This window comes from Cuculus canorus, chromosome 2 (genome assembly GCF_017976375.1).
Source record: "Cuculus canorus isolate bCucCan1 chromosome 2, bCucCan1.pri, whole genome shotgun sequence".
In the NCBI taxonomy this organism is placed as follows: domain Eukaryota; kingdom Metazoa; phylum Chordata; class Aves; order Cuculiformes; family Cuculidae; genus Cuculus; species Cuculus canorus.
The window spans coordinates 45759787-45778192 of record NC_071402.1 but is presented as its reverse complement, the minus strand read 5'-3'; the positions used below and the strand labels follow the sequence as shown (position 1 = coordinate 45778192).

The window sequence follows — 18406 nt, the reverse complement described above, 5'->3', positions numbered from 1 at the left end:
GTTTTTTACTTAAGAAATCCAGAGCACAGGGGACCCTCCATATGTAAGTGAATAACATAAAGATTAAGAGAGAAGCTAAAGGGATTCTGAAGTAATGCTGCTACTTACTGCCTTAGACCACTGGGAAATGTACTGAAAACAAGGCAGCAAATGGACAGATCCATTTTAATATTTTATTTTGCACATCCGTGTTAGGTGTTTTCTTTCAGTGTGAAAACTACTTCTACGCCACATTATCCTTATGCTTAATGGAAATTCTAGGGACTTAATATAGCAGATTGTCTTATTGTCCAGTGCTTAAATTCTTACTTAACAGCTTTGAGACCTCAGTATAGTCTAGATGTTAATCCTTTTAATATTAAACAATATTAATTAGGTTTCTAGATAAAGAACATAAAGGCTTTTTATTATGCATGTCAAGAGAAGAGTCAGTTACCAACCTTTCATGAAGGAAAGGGTTATATAAGGTATTGGCTGAGGGCCTTCCGCGAGAAGTTGTTTAGTACCAACAAAGCATGAGCATCTCACTCTAGCTGAAGCCAATTCCTCAGTCACAAATGATTGTCACATGCACAGAGAATGCTACTTATAATTTTACAGAGCCAGCAGTCCTGCCATGCTTGCTTAATGCTGGACACTATAATGGTTGGCAGATAATTACTCGATCTGCAGTGGTACATGTCATTTGCAATGATAGGTTCCTGACATCAACATTATTGTGCAAAATGTCATATTGCACATAATTTCCATTTTGACTACAGTACTGAATCTGGTCTCCCCCTGTCCTTTCCCCAGCTTGCTTTGTTTCAATTGCATTCTTCTTCTTGACAGTTCTGTAGGCAGATTCTACTACTGAGCTGCTTGGCCAGATTTAAGTACTTTTTCCCATCAAGTACTTTTTCTCATTATTTACTGACTGAATGGTAGCTTTTGCTTTAGTTTCTACCTTGTATAAGTTCTCTCACCTTTCTCACTTTAGTTGCAGATTTTGAAAGTTCCCTGAGCTATTTCTCATGTGTGCTGTCTGCAAAATAGATCTCTCTTGCAATCTAACTTACTTAACTAACAGTCAGGCATTTTTCCTCTGACTTTAGTTAATTTGATCTTCTAATATTCCATAAGTAAATTCAAGTACCACCTTATAGTTAGAGAGGGACCATTCATAGATGCAGAATGTTTGTAAACATTTTACATACTTCCCCATTTCATGGTGTTCAAAGGATTTAGAATGCTTCTTCCATGTAGGCTTTTACAAATTATGTTTCTTGTGTTTGCTCTTATCTTTACTCAGGCCATTTATCATAGGATGGCGGGTTGTCGTTTACTTCCATCCATTTGTGCTCTCTTTCCACTTTCTCATGGTTGTTCATTTTGCCTCTCTCTGACTTTCTTTAAAAATGAGAAAACTTCATTCTGCAGTCATTTATCCAGAATCAGGTGATGCATGTTGCCAGGAATTCATATTCTTCTGGCTTGTTGCCCCAGGATTTCAAGGATTGTACTCTATTGTCTCAATATATTTTTTTTTCCCCACTCTTGAGAGAGTTATGCATTAGGATAGTGCTGTCAGCTCACTAAATCAAAACTTTAATTTTGCGTAGACCTTCTCTAAATTTCATTACTGATTTAATCCTTCATATTATTCGTTATTGTTTTTTAATTTATTTCCCCTTGTACTACTTATCAGAGCACTAGAATACCAGCATCCATATATCCTTGAGTAGCCTTTTAGGGGTTTTATATCTGATGACTGACTGCCCTTACTTTATCAGTTAATCCTGTCCTTATCAGCACTTTCACTGACGGCTCTTTACTGATGTCCTCCTGTTTCTGTGCTGTTTTACAAACTTTGGGTATCTGGTTCTGTAAGGGAGAACACAGATCAGCTGCTTATCTTGCAATCTGAGATTGCCTTAAACATGCTGATCTTGAGCCTTTTCTTTTTGAAAGCATTTTTCTTCACTGCAGTATCTTCTTCAATATAGTGTTTCCAATACTGCAGAAAGTCAATTAAGATTCAGTACATGTTCAGCTGGCTTTAATCATGCATCATGTTATTTTTCTTACAGTTCTTCCTCTGCAATATGTTACTAGAATATGTATGTTTGTGGGGTGTTCCTGTGACAGTTGCATTCACCTTTAGCCTGTCTCTCATTCCTTTGCTGATTTTCATTCCATAAAGATAACTATCAGGCAATATCTTTTGATGATATAAGCCAGCTAGAGAAAATAGACCACTGACTTAGTTTTCACCAATGCAATGGATGTCTTTTACCCTCCTCATTTTCCTGAGGTAACCTTAGCTTGTTTACTCAAGGAATTTTAGAGGAATGAAGTTACTCACCTAAACCTTGGTAAACTGAACTTTACTCACCTAAACTTATAACCTAGGTGAGATAGGGAGCCTATAGTATACCTAGAAGAAACACACATCTTCTGAAATGGATTCGGTGTGGCAGATATAAATCTACTGTTCTGAATCTGTAAAGGATCCTTCCTCAGCATATTGATGCCATAGGGAGACTTTCTGCATATTAAGTGTAGGCACTTTGTGCATATATGCACTTTGTGCGTATTAGTAGTAGGCAATATTAATAATTACCCTGAGTGCTTTTTTTTTTTTAGTTACCGATGCCAGGCTGGTTTTATGTGTGTGTGTTTACAGCTATCACTGTAATGCATCTGTTCACAATTTTTAAAATGTGCAACCATAGATTTTGGGTTTTTACATGTTTATTCTGTACTTCCAGAATTCTGTACTTGTCTTTTTGATCTCTGTATCCTCTTGCTGCACATTGACAAGTTCTCTTGCTTCCATAATTTCTGAGTATGTTTCATGCTCGCTTATTTCCATATTATTCTTTGTTTTCTGATTGAAGTGAGAACAGAGATCAAACTTCTGTTAATTATATTTGAAAATCCTTAAGACCATGAAATTTTTTTCAATGAAGGCTTTGTGTATTTTCTGCTATTATGGAATTGCTGAGGCACAAAATCTGCTTGGAAAATCTTACTGAAGATGCTGAACACCTGCAGTCTCACTGTCCTTAGAATAAATGAGACTATCAGAACACATGTTTTTTAAGATAAAAATGTTTTTACAGCCCTTGTCTTTTGGTCTGGTTTGGTTTGGTTTTTTAAAATCTGTTCAAGTAATCAAAATTTTGTTTAATATTTTCAGGACCAAAGGTTAAAGAAATGTTAAGAAGAGGTGTATTTGTAGGAATGGTTCCTTTGCACTTTATCACTGAGAATGAGTGCATAGTCTATAAATATGTTATAGGTTGACTTCCCAGGTTGCCCAGGGAAGTTGTGGGTGCGCCATCCCTAGAAGTGTTTAAGGCCAGGGTGGATGGGGCGTTGAGCAGCCTGATCTAGTAGGATGTGTCCCTGCCCATGGCAGGGGGGTTGGAATTAGATGATCTTTAAGGTCCCTTCCAACTCAAACCATTCTGTGATTTTATTTGTCTTTTTAGCTCCTTAAGAATGTTAAACTTCTTTTTAATTATAGTCAAATCAAATGACTAATATATACATAGATCTATTTATTTAGCAATATTTTTTATCTTAAATGAAGTATTTAGTTTGCTGAAAGAATGGAGTGAAAACACACAAGCTGTCAACTTTTGAGCTGTAAAGTGAGCCTGAAGTGGAGTTACTTTGATTTTCATCATAAATTTGAAATGACTGTCAAATTACAAAACTGAAACACGTGGTTTGCCTTATTAGTTTCAGGTGCAGCTTTTTCTTTAAAGTGCAGCATTTAAGCCATATTGCTCTGTTGACCCTAAATGCAGGTGTAGGAGGAAAAAAGGGATTTCCTTTAGGACTGTTAGTGATGGAAGAAGATATAGTTGTGCATTTCCTATGCAATGCATGCTCATTTAAACAGAGCATGAGTAGTAGTGAATGTATGTGGCTTACTTTTTGTTTCACTGAAGTGCCAAGTAGCTAAGTAATAGATTAACTTTTTAAAATATTTAAGTTTCTTAACACTGGTAAGAAAGTCTAGGTAGTTACTTTCCAAAATATATAAAACTATATCTATAACCATATAAATTCTTCAGCCACCACTTAACCAAACTGCTATTCTAAATCAGAAAATATGTCTTTTTTGTAAATAAAAGATACAAGCAAGAAAGACAATCCTATGACTTTATTGCATCTGTGATGGAAATTTGTGTGTTTTTTTTTTTTTAGATTGGGAATGTCAAGGGGGGAATCGATGAAACTCACTGCAGTGCAGAGCAATGATGAAGATGAAAGCAATTCTTTGTGTGGATCTTCTGGCACACCTGGTCCTTCTAAGCAAGCAGCCTTTGAGGGCCAAGAAGAGAAAGGTGCTAAAATTCCACCTTTACCAGAGAAAGGTTATTGCCCATCTCTTTCTAACATGGAACAAGTTCCTGTCAAGGATCTAATGGCAGACTCAGAGGATATACTGGTACCTGAAGAGTCAATCATTCAGGAGGAGGTTGCTGAAGAGGTTGAGACAAGTATTTTGGAATGCGAAGAAGGGAACCATAAAACAGAACACGAGTTTTCGGAGGAGTCACTAAGTCCAGCTGGCACAAATGAAGAAACAGAGGCAGTGCAGCTTGCGGACAGCACTGAGTCCTGTGTCATGATGAATGATGTAACTGATACTGTAGCTCATACTGAAATTAAAGTGGAGTTGAAGTCAGAATGCCCGCAGGAGGAGATGTCAGTTGTGATAGATCAGCTGGAGGATTGCGTATCACCAGCAAGATCAGCTTCATCCACAAATTCTGTCGGTGATACAGTGGAGAAGGATTCTGAGTCTGCAAAAGAGCTAATTGCACCTGAAATGCAAAATGCTGCTCTGGAGGGCTCCTTGTTCACTGGTGGAGGCATTGCAGTGGATATGGAGCTTCAAAGTGACCCTGAGGAACAGTTGTCTGAGAATGCTTGTGTTTCTGAAACTTCCTTTTCCTCTGAAAGTCCAGAAGGACCATGTGTTTGTATTGCCTCTCCTGGAGGAGACACTCAGTCGACTTCAGAGGAACCCTGTACTCCAGCATCTCTTGAAACAGCTTGCTCATCTGAAGTGTCTAGTACTGAAAACATTGACGGTGATATTCAGCAAAAGGCCAGTGATGAAAACTCGCACACACCATTAATGTCAGAAATCTCTCAAATGTCCACCTCACCTGTAACTTCAGAAGCATCTATGATGTCAAATTTACCTTTAACATCAGAGGCATCACCAGCTTCTAATTTACCTTTAACATCAGAAACATCCCCAATGTCTGATTTGCCTTTAACATCAGAAACATCTTCAGTATCTTCTGTTCTTCTACCTTGTGAAACGTCCATGGCAAATAGTTTGTCTCATCCACCGGAGACATCTCCAGTTTCTAGTTCCCCAAGCAATGAAAGACTTATTTTGCAACAGAGGAAATCACCATGTTTGTTGGAAGACTCCCTTTCCACTTTGAAGGAAGAAAGCTCTGCCATTCCTAAGGTGGTTCAAGAAGAGAATCTTCTTCAGCCAAAGCAACTTCAGACCGCCCCTGAAAATATAAAAGTTGCTCCACTAACAATTATACCTGATACTTCAGTACTGGAAGAGCCCCAAAGCAAAAACCTCAGTCATCAGCCATGTAAGTCACAATCTGAAACTGAGAAATCCTACGTTGCTTCCATCCCAGAACACTCTCCTCCAGAGGTGATCAAAATAAAAAATCACAATGTTCAGCATAGAGGTGACAAGAAAGTTACTCTCTTGCCATCAGAAGTAGCTGTCTTATCAGAAGGATCAGGTGGCAAAAATATCGAACTGCTTCCATCAAAGCCACATGATAAACTATATACCTCATCTCTGGAGAAAGCTACATTCTCTGAAGTGTGCAGAAGTAAATCTCACAAGCTAACAGGCAGCATCCAAAGCCGTCTAGAGAGTTCACATTCTTCCAAGTCATTAGAACCCACAAAATCACCTGAACCAAGGACTGAAATTAGAGACCCAGAGATCCCGAAGAGGAAAACAGCAGAACAGCACAGTTTTGGAATCTGCAAAGAGAAGAGAGCTAGAATAGACGACGATCAGCCTAACCGTAGTGCTTTATCAACGAGTCCATCTGATAAAGATCAGCCACCCAGAGAAGAACCCCGAGTTCCACCTCTTAAGGTAAAGTAATGAATAAATAGGATGATTTGGAAATGAAAGGTTTAGTGTCTCCCCCCTACTGCATGCATACAGTCACATACTGATGGTTTCGCTACTACATTCCTACCATGCCAAATTACTTCTGATGAAAATATACCTATAGTTGTTCAGTCAAGGGCTTTGCTACAAAAATGCTTTTGTGTGAGGCAGAGTTTTCCAGGATCTATGGTTTAATCTAATTCAAGAGCTTCCCCATAGTTTACACAGTGCTACTTGTTTTTCTAATTGCCCAACTGTATTATCTACTTGTTCTCCTGTGGATGACTTCTCCAACAAGCATGAATAATAAATGTTACCATAATCAATACTAAGGAAAACAAGCAGTGCTTTAATCCAGCAAGAGAACCTAGAATCAGAATAGTAGGAGATAACTTTGCAAGCACGGGGCTTGGGGTAGGGTGAAGCATAAGATTTCCCTGTAGAATTAATTGGAAACAGAGGCCTGGCTATCATGGGGAAGTGTCTTACTGATATATGTATAGGTATCTTTGTTAATGGCAAAGCAAGAGGTAAAAAAGATACACCAGCTAAGCAAACGTATTTATGTGTATCATTCTGCTATGTAAGAAAGTAAACTCCATTTGAAAGCATTCTTAAAAAAAAAAAAAAAAGAGGGATCTATAGATTTAGTTATATATAGGCTCAGCATTTTGACCCTTTTAAATTTGTACATGATGACATCAGCCAAATTTGAGATCCAGTTTGCTGAACTTAAGCCATTGACTTTGTAATACTAGTTCCTGATTATTCAGAAATGCCCTTTTCTGCATTTATTTTTAACTGCCGCAATCACTGAACATTGTTAATATGGCCAGGAGGGCAAATAGGCTAACTGTTTTAATCACTACTGCAGCAGCGTATTTCAACTAATTTATTTTTATGAGCAGTGATGCAATTGGAAGTTAGCCCATTCTGAATTTAGTGATATTCTTTCATATTTGGAAGGTCTCTGTCTAGCATAGTAAATTCTAATCATTCTCTAAGCACAAAGGAAAATAGATCACTAAGGAATAAAAAAGGTCATGACTATAATAATAAAAATAATCAAATGCTTAGAGCTTTAGCAGTTCTGGTGATGCAAGGTGCGAACTGAAAAAAGTTGCTACTGAAGCAGAAAGCAAAATGTTTTGCAGTAATTGCAAGCCTGTAATATTCTATAAAATATGTTCATGTAAATGTTAAAACTTCACAATATTAGGCACGAGTCTGTATTTATAAGACAAAAATTTAACTACTAGGAAAAGTGAAGTATTCTAGCCCTCCAGATGGGCATAGAATTGTATGGTTATATAAAATGGCTATATATCTTAGAACATCTTAAATATATACATATACATATACATCTTATAACATCTAAATATATAACATCTTATTATTGATTTCCACTGAGGTCTTGTGGAAAATCAGATGCTGTCAGTCTTGCACAGTCTTATCAATTGAATGTCCCTGAAGCCTCCAGCCAGAGACAGTGAATGAGAATACTGAATAGTTGGCAAGCATTTCAAAAATAATTTTGGACAATCAATTCTGGTTCATTTATTCTTTAGCAAATATTTGTCTCTTGGGTCATGTTGCAAACAAACGCCTATCTTTGTTGTTAAAAGAAGAAAAAGAACCTCAGTTCTCCTGAATTATTCTGCTATATGGCTCCTGCTTCCTATCATACCTTCCGACTATTTTTTCTACAAATACTACCTAATTTTCTTCTCAGTTCCTTTCAGAAGAGAAGTCACAGCATTAACCACTAAGTCCTGTTGCTGTGGACAGCCGGTAAACATATGTCCCTGTTAAGAAATGGAAATGTTCCTTTGCAAAACTTTGGGCATTTTGGGAGGGTGTATGAATTATAAAACGGGACCCAGGACTCTTAATCACAAATTCTGAAAACATATGTGCCTAAATGAAAACATACTAATAATCTTAGTGATTTTACATCTTATTATTTTGCTTGAAATTTTAGGCATTTACAGCTTGAATATTTATATTTTTAATATTTGTAGGCTTAAGGACTTCTTTTTGGAAATGCAATAGTGTGGGAGGCATCCCAGTGATGTACTAAAGCAGATATCTTAAAATTGCGAGTGTAGAAGAGAAAGGAGTATCCTTTGGGGATTCGCTTTTTTTATACCACTACTCTGAAGTGCTTTGTGGTATAACATGAAAAACAGGCTCAGTGGAGACACTACATCCTTTCTAAAGGCAAGATTTGTTGTCTGATACATAAGTGAAAGACAGGCTGTTCCTCATGTCTTAGTCATTGGAAACCAAGGACCAAAATCATTACATGATCATTATTTTTTCACACGTTTGCAGAAAGTCCTTAGTTATAGGCTTCTTTCCAGTATCATTGCACCGGGCTTGTTGATCTTCTTGGTTAGATACACTACAGATAAAACAAGTCTGACAAATTCTATCAGATAAGCACGATGTTGTCATCCAGTTCAATCTTTCTTCCTGTCAAGAAGGAGCAAGGTGAGTAGGCTAATTCAGGTGTCTCTTATTCATGCTGGAGGATGATAAAATACTGCAGTGTAAATATCATTACTTTTCAGCGTTTTTCTGTCCAGCTGCACTGGACAGTAATTCCATTCATTACCTTTTTCTGACCCTTTTAAGAGCTGCTGATTTTAGCGAGTCAGTGATCTCATGAAAATTATTGGGTTTTTTCTTCCTTTAGATTCAGCTTTCAAAAATTGGACCACCATTCATCATCAAGAGCCAGCCTATTTCTAAACCAGAACCTCGAGTTTCCCCAAGTACGTCGGTCAGCAGTGGGAGAAACACTGGGGCTAGAACTCTTGCAGATATCAAAGCAAGAGCTCAGCAAGCAAGAGCCCAAAGAGAAGCTGCAGCTGCAGCAGCCGTGGCAGCAGCTGCGAGCATAGTCTCCGGAGCAATGGGGACTCCGTGTGAAGGTGGGAAAACAAGAACCCTGGCACACATCAAGGAGCAAACAAAGGCCAAGCTATTTGCAAAGCACCAAGCCAGAGCTCATTTACTCCAGACTAATAAAGAATCAAAGTCACAGTTCAGCTCTACAAAGGAAAGTACCTCATCTCTGGAGATACCAACTTCTACTGATACAAAGGTTGAAGGTTCTACTGGTGTCATTATAGTTAATCCTAACTGCCGGTCCCCTAGCAACAAGTCTGCTCATCACCGTGAGACTACCACTTTATTGCAGCAGTCACTTAACACAGCCACATTACCAGAAACTGCTACTGAGCTATCTGTGCACAGTTCTGATGAAAATATACCTATGCCACAATTGTGTGAGAAAATTATTTCATCTACCTCTACTGAAAGTAACAGTGTGCCAGTGCTTTATAATAAAAGTTCAGTCTCTGTGTCTGTTTGCAGCACTGCTATGTCTGGAGCAATTAAAGAACTTTCTTTTGCAAGTTCTGTTGATAAATCCTCTGTTTTAATGTCTGTTGACAGTGCAAACACAGCATTTTCAGCTTGTAATATAAATATGCGGAAAACCATCCAAGGGGCTGATACTCCATGCATAACCGTTGGACCAAAATGTATTGATAACAGTAATGTACCAGTCTCCGTAGACAACATGGTCTTATCAAATGCCATCGATGACAAAAGGTTGCCGATACCAAGTAGCAATGCGAATAACGCAGTCTCCAGTCATTATGCCACTGTGCCAGCTTCATCTATTGCAAATAATTTGCCAAATCATCTCTCTGGTAGTTCTGTACTGATTCCCCCAGTGGGGACTACCAACAGATTTTCTTCTGATAAGATAGCCATAACTGGGTGTAACGAGCAAAGCACTGTTGCCATTCACACTACCGTTAGGTCAGCTTTAAGTTGCAGCGAGGCCCTTGCAGTAGTAGATTCTGTTGCAAGGCCACCCATTTCAATGTTTACTGGTAACATGGTGACAATAAGCTCTTATGATAATGCTACTAAATTAAATACTGATCTCTCAGAAAAAAGCTCTGGAGCACGAAACCGAATGGACCTGTCTGGTAAATCTCAGCTGTTGAGTTTTACACAAACTGCCATGAATAGGTCTATACCTTGCAAAGTCATTGTTGACCACACTACAAATATGAATTCCAGTCTGTCACTTTCTTCTTCTGTTGAAAATGCAGAGAACAGCATTGACCTGCAGAGCAGACCTGTACGGACAGAAGCTGCCTTACAAAGTATAGCCTGTCCCCAGGTGTCTGTCATAAGCAGGCCTGAAGTGGTCTCTAATGAATGCCTTGAGCACAGTTCCAGCTTTATCAGCATTACAGCAAAGCAAGACAGCAAGAACTTGCAGGCAGGTTGTTCAAGTCTTCGAGAAGTGCCTCTTGTTCCTCAAGATAAATTAATTGAGGTGGTTACTCCAAGCCAAGGTTTTGCTGAGCAATTAAGAGGTCCTTCAGCATTTAAAAATGAAGCAGATGCTGTCTGTGCCAATCAATATAGCACTAACAACAGAATTTGTTGGCATGATGAAGAGGCAATGAGTACAGACCAGCCAGTGGTCAGCCACCTTAACTCTGGTAAGCATAAGGAATACGCAGAGCAAAACTGCTTGAAAAATGTTAAAACCGAACCTTCCAGTTACTCGCAAATGTCAGAACTGCAGTGCAGGAGTCTTGTGACAAGCATTGCCGTTCCTGTTAAATCGGAAACTAATGACTCTGACAAATGCTTCAGGATGGACACTGAGGATTTTACAGGACCTGAAATGCCTGCCCAGGCTAGAGAAATAGCCACGAGTGCACAGCCACCACAGACCTCCAAGACATCCATTGCGGACTCAATGGAAGAATCCCTGTCCCTGACAACAGAAAGCCTAAAGAGAGTTACCAGTGCCGGGGGCTCTAGCTGTCGCTTGTCGTCAGTGGAGGCCAACAATCCTTTAGTGACACAGTTATTGCAAGGCAATCTGCCTTTAGAGAAAGTGCTGCCGCAGCCCAGATCAGGAGCCAAACTAGAAATTAACAGGCTTCCCTTGCCTTTGCAAACTACCTCAGTATGTAAAACAGCAGTGACTGAGAGAAATATTGTTGAACATCCTTCCAACTCTCCTAATCCAGATGGTAAAGGATTTACAGCAGGCAGCATAGCCCCGATACAAATCAGAAAGCGTGAAAACCATCCAAAAAAGAGGATGGCCAGGACTGTAGGGGAACATGCTCAAATTAAATGTGAGCCTGGGAAGGTGTCAGTGGACACAGATGTTAAAGTGGCTCCTTGTGTAATTAGTTCCAGCATGAACCAGTTAGGGCATGGTCAGCCATTCAAGCAGGAGTGGCTGAACAAACACGCCATTCAGAGCCGAATTGCTCACAGCCCAGAGATCAAGCAGCAGAAGAGGCTGTTGCCTTCATGCAGTTTCCAGCAGAGCTTATTTCACGTTGATAAAAATGGCAGCTTTCATGCAGAAGCTAGTACCTCACACAGACAGCATTTTTACCAAATGTCCATGGCTGCAAGAGGCCCTATTCCTACGGCAGCTTTGTTGCAAACTACTTCAAAAGGCCCACCTGGCTGCAACGCATTTGCTTTTAGCAGACACCTGGAACAGAAGGGCTTGGGAGACGTGAATATTTCTACAGCAGCTCACCAGCTGAGGCTAGGAAGTGTGTTTTCCCCTAATATTCAAATTAAGGAAAGTGATGACATTGCCAGTGCCTCTCAAACTCTGCAGAGTAAAACATTAGTGCATCCCCCTCCTCCCCCTCCGCCCCTGCCACCTCCTCCCCCTCCTCACCCAAATGCAGAAGTCCCCTCTGATCAAAAACAACCGACAGTTACTATGGAAACCACTAAAAGACTTAGTTGGCCTCAGCCAGCAAGCATCTGTAGCAATATAAAATCTGAACCTATTTCTTTTGAGGAAGGTTTAAGCAGCAGCTGCGAACTGGGCATGAAACAAGCTTCCTATGAACAGAACGAAGTGAAAGAACAGTTAAAAGCATTTGCATTAAAAAATGCAGATTTCTCTTCCTATTTACTTTCTGAGCCACAGAAGCCTTTTACCCAACTTGCTGCTCAGAAAATACAGACGCAGCACCCACAGCAGCAGCAGCAGCAGCAGCTCTGTGGAAATTACCCAACAATACACTTCGGTAGCACAAGCTTCAAAAGGGCAGCATCTGCAATTGAGAAATCGATTGGGATTTTAGGAAGTGGCTCAAATGCTGCCACAGGCCTATCTAACCAGAACGCGCAGATCCCGGTTCAGAAATTTGCTGACAGTAGCAATGCCGATGAACTGGAACTGAAATGCTCTTGCAGGCTGAAAGCCATGATCGTGTGCAAAGGCTGCGGAGCCTTCTGTCATGATGACTGCATAGGGCCTTCCAAACTGTGTGTAGCTTGTCTGGTTGTACGGTAGGAACTCAATCAAAGATGCAGTATCCCTTATCAGTGTGGGAAAGCAGGACAAAGGAACGGAGAAAGTGATACAGTTTAGGCCACTACTGGTTTGCAATTAGTCGATTCGTATTTTTTTTATTATTTTTAATTTTTTTCTTCCATGTGGTACTGTCAGAATTTAGTTATTCCTGCCTGAGTGCCATTTTCCGGGAAGAAGAGGAAACCCGTAGAAGAAGTTTAAAAAAAAAATAGCCTTGTTACTGAAGCTTCTATGAGCTCTCTTGCTGTGTTAAAAAAAGGCATTAATGCTTGTCATTCGTACCTTCTATTTATTTGCACAAAGTGCAGCACGTTTTTTTTCTCCACTTTTTGATAGTTGATACAAGCTGTAGGTTAAAGATCAGTGGAAGAATAACTGCAAAAAGTGGAGTAACTATGCAGAATGAATAACACTGAATAGTGACTGTTTTGAGTGGAGTAGCAGCAAGGTGTGGGCTATCAGCCATCGTGACTTGGAAGTCAGTTTGCAGTTTTGATGATGATAGGATGGTTTTCTTCAATTAACTTTCACTATCTAGGGCTAAAATATACTCTCTTCACTTATTAAAAAAAAAAAAAAAAAGAGTTTAGATTGTTAGAGGAGTTCCCTTACATGCCTGCCAGAGACTATGGAACTCAATCTTACTCATCATCTCTTCTTGTTGATTCCTTGAGAAAGCTTTGTATATGTGATGGGTTAGTGGGACCAACACTGGAATCACATTTTCTTCAGCAGAGTAACTTCTGGGGATTTGAAACCTGTTTTCTGTTTGTGTTTCCCACTCAGATATTCCTTATTTGTATTTGTCTTTCTGTCCACTCAGTTTGTCAGTCCCAACTCTCTCTCTCTCTCTCTCTATATATATATATATGTATATCTATATATGATCAGGCTTATGTAATTGGTTCTGGATGTTTTAGCCTTTCCATGGCCTAAAAATGAAGCATTCTTGTGATAAATGAATAAGGAAAGACTTTAATTGCCTATTTGTTGAATATCAGATTATCAATTGGTTTTCCTCTTATGTGAGTTACTCTATTTAAAACACAGCTCAGAGTTTTGCCATTTAAAGTAATTCTTAGAATTACTTACATCAGTGACTTTTTTTTTGCCTTAAAGGAATTCAGACCCCTTACTCTACCTTTTAGAAATCTGGAAGAAAAAATGCATTCTTGAAAGGGATACTGCATCTTTAAAGTAATCTTCAGTATTTATCCAGTACTGTATTTGCATTTAGGACTATAGCTGCATTCCAGATGTGCTAGCCACCATGACAGCAGAGAAGAAAAACAATATTTTGAGGCCCTATTCACCTAAAAGGAAAATATTGTAAAGGGATAAAGTGTGTGTAGTCCCTGGGGAAATGAAAATACCTTGGGTTTTTTTTTTACTCCCACTTCAAGAACACAAAATGTGGAGTGCAAGTCATCCATCTGCCAGTATGTGGTTGGGTCTGTCCAAATGTCAGCATCAGAGACAAATGTTATTTTTACCATTACAGTAGAACCTCACTAATCCAAAGACCTTACAGTGTACTCAAGAAAACTGCTTTTCCTTCTGCTGTTTTCAGAAAGCAATGTAAGAGTGTGTGAGATGTAATACTGCTTGGATTTCTTAATGTATTTGCTGTTACACTTTGAAATATTAATGTGAATGGTAAAACTACATTTTGGAAATGAAAAGTATACTACATTTTAAACTGTACATTTTTAATATAATCTTTGTTTGCATACTTACTCATAAGCTGTAGCTGATCTCCCTGAAATGGGTGCGTATTAGTAAGGTTCTGCTGAATGGAGGAACCACATTTATTTTCTTGTGGGACCATTTTCACAGACATGATAAATGCCATTTATTGTCTTAAAAGTGAGCTGGAATATCTACAACATGCATTCCTGTCATAGGAAGCTCTATGGCGCACCTTGATGTTCTCTTTTATTGTAATTACCAACATATCGATATTGACACTGTGTGGTACAAAGGCCATTTATAATTACACTAATGAATTTGTTGCTGATACAATAATATATTTTTTCTATACAAAAGTGCTCCTTAGTATGGCATGTGAGTTAAGAAATGGCTTCTCAGCACTTTCAGGTCTTCTGGTAGGATAATAGGCCAGCCAAGCAAAAACCTAAAAGTAACCACATGAAAATTAGCATCCAGTGCTACATCAGCTGCTGGCAGTGACTGGAAAATACTCATGAGTAAGCATGAGTATAGTTAGTTAATTCATATCAAATTCATATTTGAGGAGCCTTTGTATCAGAATTGTATTGCATTCTATTTATACTTCGTAGAGGTAGGATACTTTTATTTGAAATAAAGAGAGCAAGCAGTCTTAGACTCCTAATAACCTATGTTCATATAAGCCTGCTGGGAATCTTTATTTCTAGCTCAGGTTTTCCTGTCCGCAGCACATAAGTCAATATTTGTTTGTACTTGCATCTTGAAATACTTATTGTATTGACTCACATGATACAGAAATTAATTCCGGCCACAAAATAATTTTACTATGTTTGAAGGAGGAGTGTGACTAATGTGGTAGATAACTCATTCATGTCATATTGTCATTTTTGTATCAGGATTGCAACTTGCATGTGTGAGGTCATGATAAAATGTTACTTAAAGTGGCATTAGACTGGATGGTGCTATGTTATATTACACAACCAACCAAATTTTTCTGTAGTGCAGTTCCTCTCGTTTTATTCTTGAGTCATTGGAGTTGCACCAGGATTAAACTTGACCAACTAGTTAGCAACAGTGGTGAAATGTTGTTACAGATTATAGATCCAGGGTATTAAAATACTCAAAAGCAACCGTGGCGATATAGGAGCCTGCCCGAATGCATCCTAATGTGACTGAAAAGCTTACTTGAATTCTGGTATCACACAGATGCTTGGGGGAAAGTGGCCCTTGGTCTTCAATAAGAACATAATCACATTTAGAAGTTAATTTTGAATGCCTTCTTTTTTTGTTTAATTGTCCAGGTTCTGGGCCCAATGTCCTTCTGTTTTCTAATGACCATGCTGTTTGCACCATGAGGTGTTAATAGTTTATGCACTGAAAAATGGTGGAAGAGTTGCTTAAGAACACACTGCTCTGTGTTTGAGTGTACGTACGTATGTGTCCCAATGTCCAGCATGTATAATTTACCTTTTTAAAAAAAAAAATAAAAATCTCCAAACTTGTTCCCCCACTCCTACCCCTGGAGCAGCACTTTTGGGTGAGAGGGAGAAACACACTTTTTTTTTTCTTTCCTCCCTCTTTATTGTTTTAATTCCGTACCTGTGAGGTATGGAGATATCGTTAGGGCATTTCGAGTATGTGTGTTTGTGGGTTTCTGTTCTGAACTAATTTTCCAAGCAGAAACTCCCTTTGAAATAATGTTTTAAAAAATAATAATTAAGAAATGGTGAACTGGATGCTCCCTGTTTGCATGTTATTTATCTGCTGAGGTCTAGTACATGAAATAGCATTTAAGAGACTAAAATAAAGGTTGAGCCATAAAGCAAAAGGTATATTCTCTGTACTATAGACTTTCTTCTTGAGGGTTGTGCATGTTGTCAGGGTAAGCTACAGAGCGTGCAGATGGTTTTTCAGGGCCCTGCAATTCCTTGCACAGTTTTTAAGCTGGTGCATATGGTGCTTTATAATGCAATTTCTGAAGTAAAATTACCTTATGCTGCACCCCCTTCCCCTTATAAACACACGCACAATTTCAGAATCGTTATTGTAGCCTCTGGTTTAGCAGTTTCTCCAAGGTGTGGTGAAGTACCAGGATAAACTCTCGAGCTGAGAAGTGTCACCGGAAGGGATCATTTTAGCTGACACACATGAATGGCCCTGCTCTGAACACTGAATGACTTCTGCGGTCTCCTGGCAGCAGCGCAGCGGTTCGTCTTCTGTGGCTCTGCAGAACACTGGGGGGGAAGGAACAAAATATTCAGTGGATTTATCATGGACCTGTGTAGCTAAATGTTTCTGAGTCTATGAAATCCTGTTGTCTTCGGTCATCATGCTTTGTCACTGTAAAACCAATGGGAAAAAAAAAACATTTTTTAGTCTAATTTAAGGAGCTGCTTCTTTTATAGCACATAATATTTCGCTTTGTACTATATTTGATAGTTAAAGAATAATTTAGTCCGTAGATTAACTTTGGTGTATTTGTACTGTTCATGAATGTTACAAGAAAAGTGCTTTACTTTGTTGCCATAATTCTCTTGTACTGCTGTAAAATATTTTTTCTGCTTTACGGAAACTTAACTCGATTCACATTTTCAGTACAGGGTTTTTTGTGTGTATGTATTTTTTTTGTCAGTATTCTGAATGTTTACATCTGTTCAACATTAGCCATTCTATGCCTTTATAGGGCAGTATTACTCCTGCAGTATAACAGCAATGTGAAATCCACACATACCTAACAAGCATGAGAAATACAGATTTATTGGGGAGATCCCAAAAGTGCATAAATATTTTTTTCTCTCTGCATTCAGTGAAGTAAATACCCTCCTTCAGTCCTCTACCAAAGAAAATATTATTCCCATAGGACAAGCTCAGAAAGTGGTTCTCTGAATCTTCAGAAGGGGGTGTGGTTGGTTTCAGCAGGATTGCTTCAGTTCAATGCTGTTACGCTTTGCATTGTTACCCCACCAGAGGTGACTGGGTGAAACAAGCATTTGAGCATTTTTTTTCTTTCAAGACAGTGTTTTGTTTAGAATTCAGGGATCATGCTTTCTTTAATGGTGCTGTTTGTTTGGGTTTTTTTAAGAAAACAACATTTTGTTGCCTACAGAAATGACAATTCACAAAACCATAAATCAAATAAAATAATTTGTCTTCGTAACTTCCGTCTTCTCCCTTTCCTTTTCCCCTTCCCTGTCCCTTAAGAATAACAACTTGGGCTTCAATATTAAAATATCCTGAAAAAAATAAAGAGATAAAATAATATTTGTCACTTGTTTATTTATTTTGTGTTCAGTGCCTTAGGCAGGAGATCCTGCTTGTGCACATCCTTTATATGTACAGTTTGGTGAGCAAACAGAAATGTGAGAGCAAAATTAGTCCTTTGTAAAGGATTTTTAAATTACAATGATTTAAGAGAGTCTGAATGACTTCTGGTGTAACTCGAAGTATCACAATCATCTTATACTATTAAAATAAAACTAGGTGTTGTATTATAAGTTGTCGTAAGTAGACTAGTTTGTGGAAGAAAGTGATTATATTGCTTTTGGTAATGCTGGGTGTATTTTAGTACTTTGCCTCCATCTCCGGCCCCATCTGGAACACCATTAACGATAGCAAGATACACCTTCTTTACTTCTCCTCCTCACAACAGAGGAAATTTAACATCCGTGGTACATGAAAGGCAACCAGTATAAGTTATATTCCTCTAACCAGTTATCTTTTGAAGAGTGAAAGGCCTTCCTGAGATGGGATTTCAGTAGCCATCACATTAAAAATTTAAAACAAACAAACAAACAAACAAGCAAACATCATTTTACCTGCAAAGAGAGCTTTGACTACTGGTGGTTACGGTGCAATTGTTAGAGGGTGAGCAACAAATAGCTTTTTCATAGATCTGCTCAGACATACCAGAACCACACATCCTAAACACTGTCTTTTGTCCTGCCTCCTGTCATTATAATTTCAGATGTGGTACCATCTGAGGGTCTTGTTAGCAGCAAATGGCAGCCCCTTCTGCCAAAATCTGTGCAAATCCAGAAGGAAGATGCTGCCACCCTATGTAGTTTATAATCCAGTGACTTTTTTTTTCATAGCCAATACGTACCTGGCAAACTCCCTGAGCAGATCATTTTAACTCGTTAAGTTCTGCTTAA

The 18406-nt window shown here is 38.7% G+C and overlaps 1 protein-coding gene across 1 annotated transcript in view; it reads left to right on the top strand.

Annotated features, from left to right (window-relative positions):
* Positions 1 to 17543, top strand: part of ASXL3 (ASXL transcriptional regulator 3) — a 127489-nt gene extending 109946 nt beyond the window's left edge. Inside the window, 2 exon segments of the mRNA XM_054058533.1 lie at positions 4201 to 6151; positions 8868 to 17543. Of these exon segments, the coding sequence (XP_053914508.1) occupies positions 4201 to 6151; positions 8868 to 12545 (5629 nt within the window). The 3' untranslated portion in view covers positions 12546 to 17543.
* The last annotated feature ends 863 nt before the right edge of the window (positions 17544 to 18406 follow it).